Genomic DNA, 16,956 nt, shown 5'->3' on the forward strand with positions numbered 1-16,956 from the left:
ACACTGTAATACACACACCCCAATCCCAATATAGACTGTAATACACACATCCCGGTCCCAATAAACACTGTAACACACACCACAGTCCCAATACACACTGTAATACACACATCCCAGTCCCAAAACACACTGTAATACACACATCCCAGTCCCAATACACACTGTAATACACACATCACAGTCCCAATACAAACTGTAATACACACATCACAGTCCCAATAGACTATATAATACACACATCCCGTCTCAGTACACACTGTAATAGACACACCACAATTCCAATACACACTGTAAAACACACATCCCAGTCCCAATACAAACTGTAATACATACATCACAGTCCCAATACACACTGTGATACACACATTCCAGTCCAAATACACACTGTAATACACACATCCCAGTCCCAATACACTATGTAATACACACATCCCGTCTCAGTACACACTGTAATAGACACACCACAATTCCAATACACACATTCCAGTCCAAATACACACCGAAATACACAAATCCCAGTCCCAATACACACTGTAATACACACATCAAAATACACAGCTTCTGTTATAGAAATGTAACTAACACCTTCTGAACACAGAAACTGTGACTTTATCGTGTGAGGCTCATTTTAGACAGTTGTTGATTGAACATGTTCAGTTCAGTTAATCACAGAGACACGTTAGTGTTTTGTTCATTTCACTCTATGACCAATTCTTCTAAGACGAAGAACGTTAATGTATAAATGAGTAAACCTGAGACTTCAAGATTATGATGATGCATTTCATGCAAATCCTCCACTTGTGTCTCTTACATTAAGGAGGTCTGTGTGAGTGTGTGTGTGAGTGTGTGTGTAGTGAGGAGGAGGAGAGCAGCTGAGCATTTTACTTCACTTCACTTTTATATCAACAACAATGCTGTCATTATCAGTGTTGCTGCTGCTTTCAGCTACATTCTGTACGTCTCCGTGTCGGCTGAATGAATTTAGATTTAATTCTCGTTTCGTGAAAATGACTTGATGACTTTTGATGATGTTCTGTCGCTCTTATTCACAGGTGGTGTTGGAGGTGTGGAGCTCACTCAGACAGACTCTGTGCTGGTGAAGCCTGGAGAGTCGTTCTCCATCTCTTGTAAGATCTCGGTGTCGAGTTATTGTATTAACTGGATACGGCAACCTGCTGGAAAAGCACTGGAATGGCTCGGATATCTGTGTAGCGGTGATAGCACTGATCTCAAAGACACGATGAAGAGCAAGATCAGTCTCAGCCAGGACAAATCCAGCAGCACAGTTTATTTAAGAGGACAAAACTTTCAGGTCGAGGACACGGCTGTGTATTACTGTGCCAAAGACACACAACACTACAAACTCACTGAAGCCCTGTACAAAAACATCCCTGGTCATTTTCCTCTCTCTGCAGTACACATGTCCCAAGAGGGGTCTGGTATATATGAGCTAGCAGAGCTAAGACACTTCTGTAGTTCAAAGATATCTACATAAAGTTTCATCTTTGTCTCAACATTAAAATAAATTGTTGTCTTGAACACAAGTGAATACACAGTTAATCCATCATTAATACAACACCAATCTATTCCAAAGCTTTTTGTAACTTACAATTTAAGCTATTATTATAATTATAATTCTTTATGTGCCTCTAGATGTCAGTCTTTTTAAAGAAACTCTCTCACTTTATACATTATAATCGTTCTCCAGCTTCATTTAACTCACCGGACAGATATTTGATTATTGGGATTCTGCAAAACTGATTCATATTTAACTACAATAATCTGTGAATTTTATAAATTTTACAGTTATTGTTTAGGTCAATTATAGCATAAATATTGTAAGAAAACATGTTTACAACTCCAAAGACAACATTCCAAATAAAAAATCTTGTTGAAAGTTGAGTTTATAAACCAACACATCCTCCATCAGATGAATCTCCTCCTCATGATTTAAATACATTTCAGATACATTCTCCTCCCATCATCAGCAGATAAACAAATCCAAGTGTCAGAGCTGGATCTCACTCTATTTATATGATGTGATGGTGTGTGTTAAACTTTGGAGAACAGAGAAGACTCCAGTCCAAACAACACACACCATGTTCTCTACATCTCTACTGCTCCTGCTGGCAGCTGCTTCTTGTGAGTGCTTTATCAAATTCATTCATTCACTAGATGAAGAATAAAGGTGCAGCATATATTGTGTGAGATATCACCATGTGTTTTCCTCCACAGATGTGCATGGTGAGGAACTGACTCAGCCTGCTTCCATGACAGTCCAGCCAGGCCAGAGTCTCTCCATCCAGTGCAAAGTTTCATATTCAGTTACGAGCCATTATACAGCTTGGATTCGACAACCTGCAGGAAAAGCTCTGGAGTGGATTGGATACATCGATAGTGGTGGGAGTACAGCTTACAGTGAGAAACTGAAAAATAAGTTCAGCATCTCCAGCGACACTTCTACTAACACAATAACAATTGGAGGACAGAACATGCAGACTGAAGACACAGCTGTGTATTACTGCGCTCGTGACACACAGTGAGACAGAATAGTGGATTCCTCTTACAAAAACCTTATGAGACATGTTACAGACATCCTCTCAGTGTAACTAATAAATCATCTCAGTCACACTTTCACTTTCTTCCACTGGAATGAAGTCAGAATCGTTTGCAGCATTTTAAAACACAGTCACACAAAGTCGTTTTTAAATAAAAAAGAAAACATTATTGAAAGAGTCTTCATTCTGAACCATTATTAATCCCTTCATTTTACAGGATTTTTAACCAGCAGTTGGAATCAGTGTTTAATGAGTGGATTCAGGAATAATACAGCATGTTTCCAGCAGTGTGTTGTGTTTAACACACAGTCTGTTCTCATAGTCTGAGGTTCAATAACTGAAACAACTGAAGGAGGCAGCAGAGCTCAACAAATAAAGTGAAAAAAAGTGAATCCACAAACTGCATTCTGTATGAGACTCATTCAGTATCAGTCATTATCAGACAAATATCTACATTTTCTCTTCTTTTTCACTCTTTCCATAATGTGTGATTAGTTATTTGGGTTGTTAAACACAGGTTGGACAAATAAAAATACTATAATTTATGTAACTACATCCTCCTGTGGTTGTGAGGTTTCTCAGTAACATGACAAGATGTATTTTATAATGCTGTTATAATGTAAGGTTCTAAATTAAATATAGCAATACATGTAGAAAAAAATAACTTCCTGATTTAAATGAATAAAACTTTCTGTAAGTTTTCTTATTATAAATTCACCTGAAAACACCTGATAGTGTATAAACTTACTCATTAACACCTGCCTTAAGCTTCTTATTGGTTCAAACATAAACTCAAGCTGCAGTGATAGATATCTCTAAAAAATACAGACATGTTTAAAAGATGAGGAGGTTTTCTCATTTATATTTATATATAAGAATCCATCCCATTTTGACCCTAAGATAAGGAGTGTCTCTATGCAAATGTCCTCCTCTGTTATATATTTAAGCAACAAAGACCAAGAGCTTTTACTTCTTCTGCTCCAACACACACCATGATCTCTACATCCCTACTGCTGCTGCTGCTGGCAGCCGTACACTGTAAGTGTTTTTACATTTGACATGTAATACAGTTTTGGTTCCTTAAAGCTTTTTGCTTTTACATCATTAAAATAACTTTTCTTTAACAGGTGTTCACAGTGTTGAGCTGATCCAGACCGGATCCACAGTATTAACTCCTGGTCAGTCACTGACTCTGACCTGTAAAGTGTCTGGATATTCATTAACTGATTACAGCTACTGTACACACTGGATACGACAACCTGCAGGAAAAACTCTATAGTGGATCGGAACCATATGTTCTGGTGGGAGCACTGCCTACAGTGAGAAACTGAAAAGCAGGTTTCAGGTTTCCAGAGACACGTCCAGCAGCACAGTGACATTAACAGGACATTAAACAACATCCCTGTACAAAAACTCCTCATTCAGTGTTCACAATAACAAGACAGAAGACACAACACTGATGTATCCGAGACTAAATAAAAAACAATAATCCCAAAAATGATCACAGAAATATTCAAGCCAGTTAATTGGTTAAGTTAGTAGTGTTGACTTAAACATTTAATTAATTTAATTTCACTTAATTTCACTAGCCTCATCTTTAGAACCTGTTGTATATTTGAATAATAAAAATCCCATCAACAAATTCAAATTAAAAGTTGTTCTGTTATCATGTTGTCAATCTTCTCAGTCACAGATAATGATTCTCAAAGGTAAATTTAGTGTTTGATCCTTGATGCCTATTTCCACATATGATCCACATTTTCTCCATCAGATGAATCTCTGAAAAATTGTTAAACAGGATTTATTCTTTTAAAGTGTCATTTTAAGCATCTCATTAAACCAGACTGCATCATCCACACTGTTTCATCAACTACATCGTAAGAAACTAATATTTTGTGATTGTGTTGTTTTAACATTTGTAGGAAATGCCTCGTTTTCTGAAAGCCTAAACACTGTCATGCAAATCAAACCCCTTCATAAATGATTAGAGGTGTACTCAGGAGAAGTGAGGGTCTGGGTTCAGGTTCAGATCAAACCATGTTCTCTACACTTCTACTCTTGCTGTTAACAGCTACATCTGGTAAGTGTGTGGAGAATTTTGGAAAGATGCAGATCATTGTGTACATTTTCCTGTTTGATAGAATGCACCTGAATAATGGCATGATTGTTGTTCACAGGTATTAAATGTATTGAACTGGTTCAGCCTGCAGTCATGCTGGTTAAGCCTGGAGAATCATTTTCAGTCCCCTGTAAGATCACTGGATACTCAGCCACTAGTTCCTGTACTAACTGGATACGACAATCAGGACAAAAACTGGAATTGATCGGCTGGTACTGCAGCTCCAGTGATGCTGGCAGCAGCGATTCACTAAAGAACAAGATCCGTTTCTCAGCTGAAGCCTCCACCAACACTGTGACTTTACACGGGCAACAATTTCAGACTGAGGACACAGCTGTGTATTACTGTGCACGAGAGCCACAGTCATTCTGATTACTGCTGCGGCTGTACAAAAACCAGGGTCATGCTGTGTTGAGCTCCCTTTAGTCTTCATTTGGTCATGTCCTGTGATGAACATTAGACAAAGACCTGATTGAAGACTGAACGTTGTATTTTAGACCTAGGGTTAGCTTGATTTAACAGGGAAAAAAATGAGGACAGAAGACACTGCAGTTTATTACTGCGCCCGTGACACACAGTGATACTTCCCCTTAGACATCAGTACAAAAACACAGACTTACTATAGACACATGACAAACCCACATTTTCAGATTCATGGAGGTGAAAGAACTAAAATGTTTACAGTGTCTCTGACTTACATGTTACCACTTGCTGACTTTTACTGGACTGTTCTGAACATTGTCTGGACATTTATACTGATGTTAGATTTATTTAATTGAATGTATGTTATAAATATTGCCTATATTTCACAGATTGAGAAATATGGAAGTAGATGTTCACAAAATAGAAACAGAGCTCAGTGCCATAATAATTGAGACTAATATCGATTTCCCAATTAACTGATTAATTAAACCAAATGATTTACTATGTTAATGCTGATACTGTATCTGAGTGTTTTCTCTCTTTTAAACCATTCTGATAAAAATTTCTCCATTTCTGAATTCATACTTTCTTTATTTCTGCTAGTCCATGTAATGTTATTTAATTTTTTATTTTTACTGACAGCCAGAACATTATAATCTTCTGTATCTGCACCTGTAGGGGGCAGCAGCTGCTTGTTTTTGAGAAGGATTCATGAGGCTATGAAATCTAACAGCTGATGTGTGTTTATGCAAATTCACTCTGTTATAAAAAAATAACAGCCTCTTGCTCACCAGAAGTTTGTGTCACACGACTGAATCAAAGAGCATGATGATGGGGCTGAGGGTCACTCAGTACTACATCTTTGTTATAATGTTAACCAAAGGTACCTGAGACTTCTGTACTGTTTATTTCTTCCATCAGAATATCTTGACTGTGTTGATGATGATCTTTGTTATGTTTTATCTGCTAGGTGTCAGCAGTGATGAGATCAGACTGGACCAGTCTCCTGCTGTGGTAAAGAGACCTGGAGAAACTGTGAAGATCTCCTGTAAGATAAATGGATATTCAATGACAAGCTACAGCATACACTGGATCAGACAGAAACCAGGGAAAGCTCTGGAATGGCTTGGCAGGATAAACACAGCCAATAATGATGCAACATATGCAGAGTCTGTGAAGAACCAGCTCACCTTTACACAAGACGTCTCAGCAAGCACACAGTACTTAGAGGCCAAGAGTCTGAGGACAGAGGACACTGCGGTTTATTACTGCGCCCGACAAGCCACAGTGACTGGAGCTGAGGAAGCAGCTGTACAAAAACCAGACACACATTTTCACACAGTTTATTTTGAACAAGTCACATGTCCTGTTATCATTTATCTGTTATGTTCTATGTTTATTAAAGAGCTCATTAACATTTTGTTTTAAATCCTGTAATGTTTTATTGAAATGTTAAATATGTTTCTGCAGCATTCAGACTCTCTAAAGGCCAAGTGACATTATTTAATGATCCCCATAATATCTGTACCTCTGTACTGTAAGTTTGACTTTAACAGCTTCAGTCATGTTCATATTCACTTTCTCAAAACAGAAACCAGGAAATTTGAAGACATGAGAATCATTTCTGTGTTAATGTAATTCTCTAGAGTGCAGCCTACACATGACTGATAACGACATAAAGCATCTTTTATCTAATTATTATCATTTTTATGGATTATGGTGGAGATTAAGGTTAATTTAAGAGAACTGGAAATAGATCAGTTTTCAATCTGACCATCACAGGAAGCGTTAATTACATCACAACACGTTCCTATCATTATTAATAATAACAAACAGCTGAATTATTTCCCACATTAAATTGATATGGAGATGAAACGGGGTGTGTGTGTGATTAACAGCCGCAGAGCTGCACTCAACACAGCCTCTCTGTAATGTTTATGCAAATCTGCATCTCCTCTTGTAATATTAGCAGCGTTCTGATCTAGAGAGGAAACACTTCTCATTAGTCTTCCTTCAACACAAACATGTTTGCTTCAGCTCCACTGCTGCTGCTGGCTCTCGCCCCCTGTGAGTGTTTGGATTGAAGCTTTATTATTTCATCTGATCCTTTCAGTTCGACATGTCCACCTTTTCTTTTTCTCTTTTTACAGATGTGTTCTGTGCTACTGAGCTCATCCAGCCAGACTCACTGCTTATAAAGCCAGGAGAGACTTTAACCATCACCTGTAAAGTGTCTGGAGCTTCTATCACTGATAGCAGCAGCCATTATGGAACAGCTTGGATTCGACAACCTGCAGGAAAAGCTTTAGAATGGATCAACGGCATTTATTATAATGGAGATATTTATAAGAAAGATTCACTTAAAGACAAGTTTGTGGTCTCTCGAGACACTTCCAGTAACTCCGTGACCTTACGGGGACAGAACATGCAGACTGAAGACACAGCTGTGTATTACTGCGCTCGTGATCCACACAGTGAGACGAATAAACAACATCCCTATACAAAAATTCAGTGTTCACAGTAACAAGACACAACAATGATCTATCCGAGTCTGAAAAAATAAATGAAATAAATGAATAAATAAATAAGTAAATAAATAAATAATTCACAAATGAGAATAAATAGATTGAAGTTAGTTCATTTTTTAAAAAGTTGTGATATAGATTTTAAACCGCAATTCAAAATTTTAACATTACTGCACATGATAAACACTGTAATAATTATATCACTAACAAGAAAAATTGCAAATGGTGATGAATAAAAGACTTCATGTTGTGATGATAACAGAAACTCTGCTTTGATTCATTGTTGATTATTTTTCTGCAACAAAACCTCCCCAAGTGTTTTATTCCTTACTTTCTGTCACTGAGCTTTACTCCTTCTCAATACAGGAGCAGGAGAAAGTTGTCTGTGTGAAATAAACCATCACCACTTAACCCTTCCTACATTTAGGTTTCCTAATGTGTTCCTTAGATGAGTGAGGTGTCTTCTAAAAATGATTCGATTTGGTTCCCTTTCTGATAGAGAAACATTCTGTTGTACAGATTTACATAGTACCTTATCATCCACTCATCTATCCAGTGAGCTAGTGTTAATTTCGTCAGACGAGACTAGACAAAATATGTTCGTCAACAACCTTTTTTTTCATGACTAAGACGAGACGATGACAAGACTGCACCACTGTCCAAAAACGCTGACTAAGACTAAATTAACATGCATTATTGTTGACGAAAAAAGACGAGACGAAAATGTTTTGTATAAAATAAAAACTAAGATAAAATCTCTCTTCATTTTCGTCTACAATTGTCTCTGCTTTTTCATCAGCTGTTACTCCTTTAAAATATTCAGCACGAGTTCGCGGCTCCGCTGTTGCTCAAGTTACAGGTCCGCGAAGCGGATCCCGCTTATTATATTGCTACCTACCAAATAAATCAATAATTTGACTCAAAATGATGATTTAAAAAGGAGTTTATTGATTTAAAAACAATTGTATTGTTTCTGCTAAAGAAAATAGTGCGCTCCGTCTCTACGGTTAGAATCCTGTGTGTCCATGGCAACGCTCTGTTTTTCATGGCAACGGTGTGTTATACAGTAGTTCACAGCTGTCTCTTATCAAGAAATAAAATAGTGTGTGCGTAGAAAGAATTCATCCACACGATGCTCAAATAAATAAATAAATAAATAAATAAATAAACTCCTGAGCGTAAGTCCACCCCTGGTCTAGGCAGCTTTTTGTGTTAAATTATATTTCCTGTCACTGCGCAGGCTCTTTTTTTGCACATGACAGCTTATGTCCCGATGACCGGTCTTTGCATTACGATTAAAAGCAGTATCAATAAAGTAAATAATGTGATGTGCAGTCAAGTTCGAGTATATGAACTGTTTAAACGAGTGTTCTCAACTTCTCACTGATACTTTTGTGATTCGCGGAGTTTTGACAAGTTTTATAGCCTTGATACTGTTTCTTATTCAAAAGTGGTGACAGAAAAAACTCAGCACCCCCAACCTGAAACCTCTTCCCACCCCCCTGTCACAATCACATCATAATCAAAATTAATAATTAGGCTTAAAAGCAAATGTATATGTAAGGGAATCAAGTTTAACAATTACATGTAATATTGCTCCAAATATCATCAATAATGGTGTGTGCAATACCATGTATAACTTGCATTAAGTCGGTAATTTATATATATATATATATATATATATATATATATATATATATATATATATATATATATATATATATATATATATATATATACACACACACACACACACACCTACAGTTTTGATCTTAGACTTCTCATTAAGTTATTTATTTCCACTATAACACTTGTGTTCCTGATATTATTGCATTTAATCAGGCCTCGTTGTATTTAATCTTACAATAGATTCCAGATGTGGTCAAGCTAAAATTTTTTGACTAAAACTAGACTAAAATTAAAAGACTTTTAGTCGACTAAAACTAGGACTAACAAAAAAGATATGTGAATGACTAAATATGACTAAAACTAACAAGGACATTTGGCACAAGACTAAGACTAAATTAAAAATAGGTGACGAAATTAACACTACTGTGAGCAGCGTGTGGTTGTGTGTTGAGCACCTCCATAGTGGTCAAGGATGCTCCCTATTTACATTATGACGTCTTTATGTATTTGACTGGAGGTAAATCAGCTCTAGGACAATGATTGTGATGACTAGTTGGGACTATATACTGTACTATTCATGTTTTTATTCCTCCTGATTGTGATGCCAGCTGCAGGAACACTACAGGTCGATGGTTCATTTCCTGAATTTAGAAACACAGAGTCTGTTCAGCAGCACAGAATCTGACGAGAGATCAAACTGAAATGTAGATGTTTACTGCAGCATCACTACTACAAACACCTGGAATTAAAAATCACCTGTAGGGGGCAGCAGCTGCTTGTTTTCAAGAAGGATTCATGAAACTATGGAATCTAACAGCTGAAGTGTGTTTATGCAAATTCACCCTGTTATAATACAAAAACATCCTCTTCCTCACCCCAAGTTCAGATTCAGACATGTTCATATTCCGGTTCTTTAAATGACTCTGTAAATAAACTGCAGCTCATTTTCCCCGTCTGCGTCTGCAGGTTTTATTGTTCAGGAGTCCAGAAGAGAACAAATGTCTGTGCTCTTATTAATAGAGAACAAAACTACTGGAATTAGAGGTGTAAGGATATATATACTGTAACTAATCATATAATCATTCAGTATCATCAGACAATAATCAGGGTAATGTATTCAGTCACTCGGTCATCATTAGGAAGTGTTTTGTTGGGTCAGAGTGCAGGCTCCAGAGTCCATCTCAGGAACACTGAGCGTACATTCTGGTCATGTTACACATTCACACACTCATTCACACCGAGGGGCAATTTACAGAAGACGAGTTACGTTATTTACTCCTGATTCGATTTCTTGCAGCAGATTATTTTAGACTTTTGATTAAGAAAGAAGAAGAATAAAGATACGTTTCAACATCTAGCTGTTGTTATATTAGATTTCAGCTTTCTCTTCTGCTCACTAGAGATTACAAATCTTTAGGATTTAAAAACACCTGATCTAGAATCTTCTCAGCTCTTTCTCTCTGGATTCATCAGATAAAGCCTCTAGAGGGTTTCAGCCTATACCAGAATGAACGTCATGTTCGGTTACACAGTTTGATTATAATGTTCAGTGTAGTTCAGGAAAGCGTTAATTACATCACAACACGTTCATATCATTATTAACAATAACAAACAGCTGAATTATTTTCCACATTAAATTGATATGGAGATGAAACGGGGTGTAAGTGTGATTAACAGCTGCAGAGCTGCACTCAACACAGCAATGTTTTGTCTGAAACACATGATGTTTTTATATCTCTAGTGGGTGTGTCATGCAAACCAAATCCTGTGTTTGAACCATTTATGCTGAAACATTCAGCCCAACAACATAGCAGCAGTTTGTATTCATTTACAGCAGCAGGAATCTGTATCTGTTCCTAGTGTTTCGAGCCCTTTGTCATTTTTTCCCTTAATAAGCCCCTTTTTGTTATCAGTGCATACGGGTCTTTTTATCCTTTAAGACACCCCTGTTTCCTGACACAAGGTTTCTTCCTCATATCATCTTAAAAAAAGTTCTTGACACATTGCCTCAGACTTGCTCATTAAGCATCAATTTTAGAGATAAATATTTATCTCACTTTTAAACTTAATTTTTTTTTTTTGTATTTTTCTCTAAAAGCTGTTTTGAGACAATATCTATTGTTAAATGTGCTATACAAATGAATTAAATTGAACTGACAGATTGACAACTATAGAAGTAGATGTTAACTAAGCTAGAAAAAGAGCTCAGTGCCATAATCATTGAGACTAATATTGATTTCCCAATTAACTGATTAGAAATCTAAATCCAAATGATTTACTATGTTACTGCTGATACTGTATCTGAGTGTTTTCTCTCTTTTAAACCTTGCTGATGAAAATGTTCAGTTTCTGAATTCCTCCTTTTTTTTAAATTTTCTTTTTTTTTTACTGACAGCCAGAACATTTTTTATAATATTTTGTATCTCCACCTGTAGGGGGCAGCAGCTGCTTGTTTTTGTGAAGGATTCGATGAAATCTAACAGCTGAAGTGTGTTTATGCAAATTCACCCTGTTATAAAAAAATAACAGCCTCTTGCTCACCCCAAGTTTGTGTCACACGACTGAATCAAAGAGCATGATGATGGGGCTGAGGGTCACTCAGTACTACATCTTTGTTATAATGTTAACCAAAGGTACCTGAGACTTCTGTACCGTTTATTTCTTCCCTCAGAATATCTTGACTGTGTTGATGATGATCTTTGTTATGTTTTATCTGCTAGGTGTCAGCAGTGATGAGATCAGACTGGACCAGTCTCCTGCTGTGGTAAAGAGACCTGGAGAAACTGTGAAGATCTCCTGTAAGATAAATGGATATTCAATGACAAGCAAGTACATACACTGGATCAGACAGAAACCAGGGAAAGCCCTGGAATGGCTTGGCAGGATGGATACAGGCAAAAATGCACCAATATATGCAGAGTCTGTGAAGAACCAGCTCACTTTAACAGAAGACGTCTCAGCAAGCACACAGTACTTAGAGGCCAAGACCCTGAGGACAGAGGACACTGCGGTTTATTACTGCGCCCGACAAGCCACAGTGACTGGAGCTGAGGAAGCAGCTGTACAAAAACCAGACACACATTGTAACTGAACTAACTAAAGTGGCTTCACTTATAATTCATAGAGAGATAAACACTCTGTATCTGTTTTCTACTCCAATTATCTATAAATATATCTGGCTATAACTCAAATGTGGGTGTGGCATAAACTAGTTTTTTAAAAATATACATTTTTAATACATTTCTATGCTCCTGAAAACACTGGAAAACCCACAGGTAGAAATAACAGCTCTGTCAGCATGCTGTGTTAATGTGGTTCTGACTGTTCCTCAAACCAACAAACTAGTAGACATCCCAGTCCCAATACACACTGTAATACACACATCCCAGTCCCAATACACACTGTAATACACACATCCCAGTCCCAATACACACTGTAATACACACATCCCAGTCCCAATACACACTGTAATACACACATCCCAGTCTCAATACACACTGTAATACACACATCCCAGTCCCAATACACACTGTAATACACACATCCCAGTCCCAATACACACTGTAATACACACATCCCAGTCCCAATACACACTGTAATACACACATCCCAGTCCCAATACACACTGTAATACACACATCCCAGTCCCAATACACACTGTAATATACACATCCCAGTCTCAATATACACAGCTTCTATTCTAGAAATGTAACTAACACCTTCTGAACACAGAAACTGTGACTTTATCGTGTAAGGCTCATTTAGACGATTGTTGAATGAACATGTTCAGTTCAGTTAATCACAGAGACACGTTAGTGTTTTGTTCATTTCACTCTAAGACCAATTCTTCTAAGAGGAAGAACGTTAATGTATAAATGAGTAAACCTGAGACTTCAAGACCATGATGATGCATTTCATGCAAATCCTCCACTTGTGTCTCTTACATTAAGGAGGTCTGTGTGAGTGTGTGTGTGTGTAGTGAGGAGGAGGAAAGCAGCTGAGCATTTTACTTCACTTCACTTTTGTATTAACAACAATGCTGTCATTATCAGTGTTGCTGCTGCTTTCAGCTGCATTCTGTACGTCTCCGTGTCGGCTGAATGAATTTAGATTTAATTCTCGTTTCGTGAAAATGACTTGATGACTTTTGATGATGTTCTGTCACTCTTATTCACAGGTGGTGTTGGAGGTGTGGAGCTCACTCAGACTGACTCTGTGCTGGTGAAGCCTGGAGAGTCGTTCTCCATCTCTTGTAAGATCTCAGAGTCGAGTTATTGTATTCACTGGATACGGCAACCTGCTGGAAAAGCACTGGAATGGCTCGGATATCTGTGTAGTGGTGATAGCACTAATCTCAAAGACACGATGAAGAGCAAGATCAGTCTCAGCCAGGACAAATCCAGCAGCACAGTTTATTTAAGAGGACAAAACTTTCAGGTCGAGGACACGGCTGTGTATTACTGTGCCAGACACACAACACTACAAACTTATTGAAGCCCTGTACAAAAACATCCCTGGTCATTTTCCTCTCTCTGCAGTACACATGTCCCCAGAGGGGTCTGGTATATATGAGCTAGAAGAGCTAAGACACTTCTGTAGTTCAAAGATATCTACATAAGGTTTCATCTTTGTCTCAACATTAAATTAAATTGTTGTCCTGAACACAAGTGAATACACAGTTAATCCATCATTAATACCACACCAATCTATTCCAAAGCTTTTGTGCAGCTTCCTGAAGTGGATGTCAGTGTAACACACAATGTAAGCTATTATTATGATTATAATTGTCTGTGTGTTTTTATGCCTCTAGATGTCAGTCTTTGTAAAGAAAATCTTTTTAGTCTATTTGAACACATTCATTGTCTCTATCTTAAACACTCTAATCGTTCTCCAGCTTCATTTAACTCACTGGACAGATTTATAAATGATTTAAATAATAAATGCTGAATGAGTCGGATCAGGAAATTTCATGTATTTATGTCAATCTCAGTGCAAGAAAAAGTCTAATTAAACCCAAGCAGCAGGAGTGTTAGGGAGCGTTAACTAATACTACAAACAGAACAGTTAGTGACCTGACCAAATCCTGTGTTTGAACCATTTATGCTGAAACATTCAGCCCAACAACATAGCAGCAGTTTGTGTTTATTTACAGCAGCAGGAATCATTTTAATTCTTTGAGATGGGACTAGGCAGAGTTTTGAGTTACTTTACTCTAGTAATCTTCATTCAATGTTAGTATTATTATTTATTTCCTATAGAGAAATGACTTAATTTTCTATTTTTCTTCTTTTTTACTTTAACACCTATCTCTTTGTGATCTTGCAGATTCCTGCAGTCAGACACTGATCGAGTCTGATCCAGTGATCATCAAACCTGATCAGTCTCATAAACTGACCTGCACAGCCTCTGGATTAGACATTAGTGGCTATTACTTGGCTTGGATCAGACAGGCACCTGGAAAAGGGCTGGAATGGGTTGCAAGCATCTACAGTAGTAGTAGCATATATTACTCCAGTGCTGTAAAGGGCCGCTTCACCATCTCCAGAGACGACAGTAAGAAGCAGGTGTATCTGCAGATGAACAGCATGAAGACAGAAGACACTGCAGTTTATTACTGCGCCCGTGACACACAGTGATACTTCCCCTTAGACATCAGTACAAAAACACAGACTTACTATAGACACATGACAAACCCACATTTTCAGGTGGCAGTTAAATGATGTAAATCACAATTTTAGATCAATTATAGCATAAATATTTTGAGAAAACATTTTTACAACTCCAAAGACAACGTTCCAAATATAAAATCTTGTTGAAAGTTGAGTTTATAAACCAACACATCCTCCATCAGATGAATCTCCTCCTCATGATTTAAATACATTTCAGATACATTCTCCTCCCATCATCAGCAGATAAACAAATCCAAGTGTCAGAGCTGGATCTCACTCTATTTATATGATGTGATGGTGTGTGTTAAACTTTGGAGAACAGAGAAGACTCCAGTCCAAACAACACACACCATGTTCTCTACATCTCTACTGCTCCTGCTGGCAGCTGCTTCTTGTGAGTGCTTACGAGCTACACTACAGCTTGGATTCGACAACCTGCAGGAAAAACTCTGGAGTGGATTGGATACATCGATAATGGTGGGAGTACAGCTTACAGTGACAAACTGAAAAATAAGTTCAGCATCTCCAGAGACACTTCTACTAACACAATAACAATTGGAGGACAGAACATGCAGACTGAAGACACAGCTGTGTATTACTGCGCTCGTTACACACAGTGAGACAGAATAGTGGATTCCTCTTACAAAAACCTTATGAGACATGTTACAGACATCCTCTCAGTGTAACTAATAAATCATCTCAGTCACACTTTCACTTTCTTCCACTGGAATGAAGTCAGAATCGTTTGCAGCATTTTAAAACACAGTCACACAAAGTCATTTTTAAATAAAAAAGAAAACATTATTGAAAGAGTCTTCATTCTGAACCATTATTAATCCCTTCATTTTACAGGATTTTTAACCAGCAGTTGGAATCAGTGTTTAATGAGTGGATTCAGGAATAATACAGCATGTTTCCAGCAGTGTGTTGTGTTTAACACACAGTCTGTTCTCATAGTCTGAGGTTCAATAACTGAAACAACTGAAGGAGGCAGCAGAGCTCAACAAATAAAGTGAAAAAAAGTGAATCCACTTCTGTATGAGACTCATTCAGTATCAGTCATTATCAGACAAATATCTACATTTTCTCTTCTTTTTCACTCTTTCCATAATGTGTGATTAGTTATTTGGGTTGTTAAACACAGGTTGGACAAATAAAAACACTATAATTTATGTAACTACATCCTCCTGTGGTTGTGAGGTTTCTCAGTAACATGACAAGATGTATTTTATAATGCTGTTATAATGTAAGGTTCTAAATGAAACAGAATTATAAATTCACCTGAAAACACCTGATAGTGTATAAACTTACTCATTAACACCTGCCTTAAGCTTCTTATTGGTTCAAACATAAACTCAAGCTGCAGTGATAGATATCTCTAAAAAATACAGACATGTTTAAAAGATGAGGAGGTTTTCTCATTTATATTTATATATAAGAATCCATCCCATTTTGACCATAAGATAAGGAGTGTCTCTATGCAAATGTCCTTCTCTGTTATATATTTAAGCAACAAAGACCAAGAGCTTTTACTTCTTCTGCTCCAACACACACCATGATCTCTACATCCCTACTGCTGCTGCTGTTGGCAGCCGTACACTGTAAGTGTTTTTACATTTGACATGTAATACAGTTTTGGTTCCTTAAAGCTTTTTGCTTTTACATCATTAAAATAACTTTTCTTTAACAGGTGTTCACAGTGTTGAGCTGATCCAGACCGGATCCACAGTATTAACTCCTGGTCAGTCACTGACTCTGACCTGTAAAGTGTCTGGATATTCATTAACTGATAGCAACTACTGTACACACTGGATACGACAACCTGCAGGAAAAACTCTGGAATGGATCGGACAGATATGTGGTAGTGGTAACACTTACTACAGTGAGAAACTGAAAAGCAGGTTTCAGGTTTCCAGAGACACGTCCAGCAGCACAGTGACATTAACAGGACAGAACATGCAGACTGAAGACACAGCTGTGTATTACTGCGCTCGTAAACCACAGTGAGACGAATAAACAACATCCCTGTACAA

The 16,956-nt window shown here is 37.4% G+C and overlaps 8 gene segments (V, D, J or C); all 8 read left to right on the forward strand.

The window, feature by feature from the left end:
• Window positions 1-911: 911 nt before the first annotated feature.
• On the forward strand, window positions 912-1,345 carry LOC132861668 (Ig heavy chain V region PJ14-like; the record flags this gene model as incomplete). The annotated part of the segment is given in 2 exon segments: window positions 912-954; window positions 1,053-1,345. Coding segments are annotated over 2 exon segments (336 nt in total), but the record flags the coding sequence as incomplete, so codon positions are not given.
• A 754-nt stretch (window positions 1,346-2,099) lies between these two features.
• On the forward strand, window positions 2,100-2,543 carry LOC132861154 (Ig heavy chain V region 5A-like). The segment is given in 2 exon segments: window positions 2,100-2,142; window positions 2,236-2,543. Coding segments are annotated over 2 exon segments (351 nt in total).
• A 2,016-nt stretch (window positions 2,544-4,559) lies between these two features.
• LOC132861329 (immunoglobulin heavy variable 1-8-like) lies at window positions 4,560-5,049 on the forward strand. The segment is given in 2 exon segments: window positions 4,560-4,638; window positions 4,736-5,049. Coding segments are annotated over 2 exon segments (357 nt in total).
• Window positions 5,050-5,931: 882 nt separating this feature from the next.
• On the forward strand, window positions 5,932-6,764 carry LOC132861669 (immunoglobulin heavy variable 1-3-like). The segment is given in 3 exon segments: window positions 5,932-5,983; window positions 6,071-6,411; window positions 6,747-6,764. Coding segments are annotated over 3 exon segments (411 nt in total).
• Window positions 6,765-7,124: 360 nt separating this feature from the next.
• Window positions 7,125-7,624, forward strand: LOC132861670 (immunoglobulin heavy variable 4-30-4-like). The segment is given in 2 exon segments: window positions 7,125-7,167; window positions 7,251-7,624. Coding segments are annotated over 2 exon segments (417 nt in total).
• A 4,211-nt stretch (window positions 7,625-11,835) lies between these two features.
• Window positions 11,836-12,345, forward strand: LOC132861671 (immunoglobulin heavy variable 1-69-2-like). The segment is given in 2 exon segments: window positions 11,836-11,887; window positions 11,975-12,345. Coding segments are annotated over 2 exon segments (423 nt in total).
• A 945-nt stretch (window positions 12,346-13,290) lies between these two features.
• Window positions 13,291-13,748, forward strand: LOC132860726 (Ig heavy chain V region 914-like). The segment is given in 2 exon segments: window positions 13,291-13,333; window positions 13,432-13,748. Coding segments are annotated over 2 exon segments (360 nt in total).
• Window positions 13,749-15,274: 1,526 nt separating this feature from the next.
• Window positions 15,275-16,930, forward strand: LOC132860963 (immunoglobulin heavy variable 1-3-like). The segment is given in 2 exon segments: window positions 15,275-15,317; window positions 16,614-16,930. Coding segments are annotated over 2 exon segments (360 nt in total).
• The last annotated feature ends 26 nt before the right edge of the window (window positions 16,931-16,956 follow it).

This window comes from Tachysurus vachellii, chromosome 18 (assembly GCF_030014155.1).
Source record: "Tachysurus vachellii isolate PV-2020 chromosome 18, HZAU_Pvac_v1, whole genome shotgun sequence".
NCBI lineage: Eukaryota > Metazoa > Chordata > Actinopteri > Siluriformes > Bagridae > Tachysurus > Tachysurus vachellii.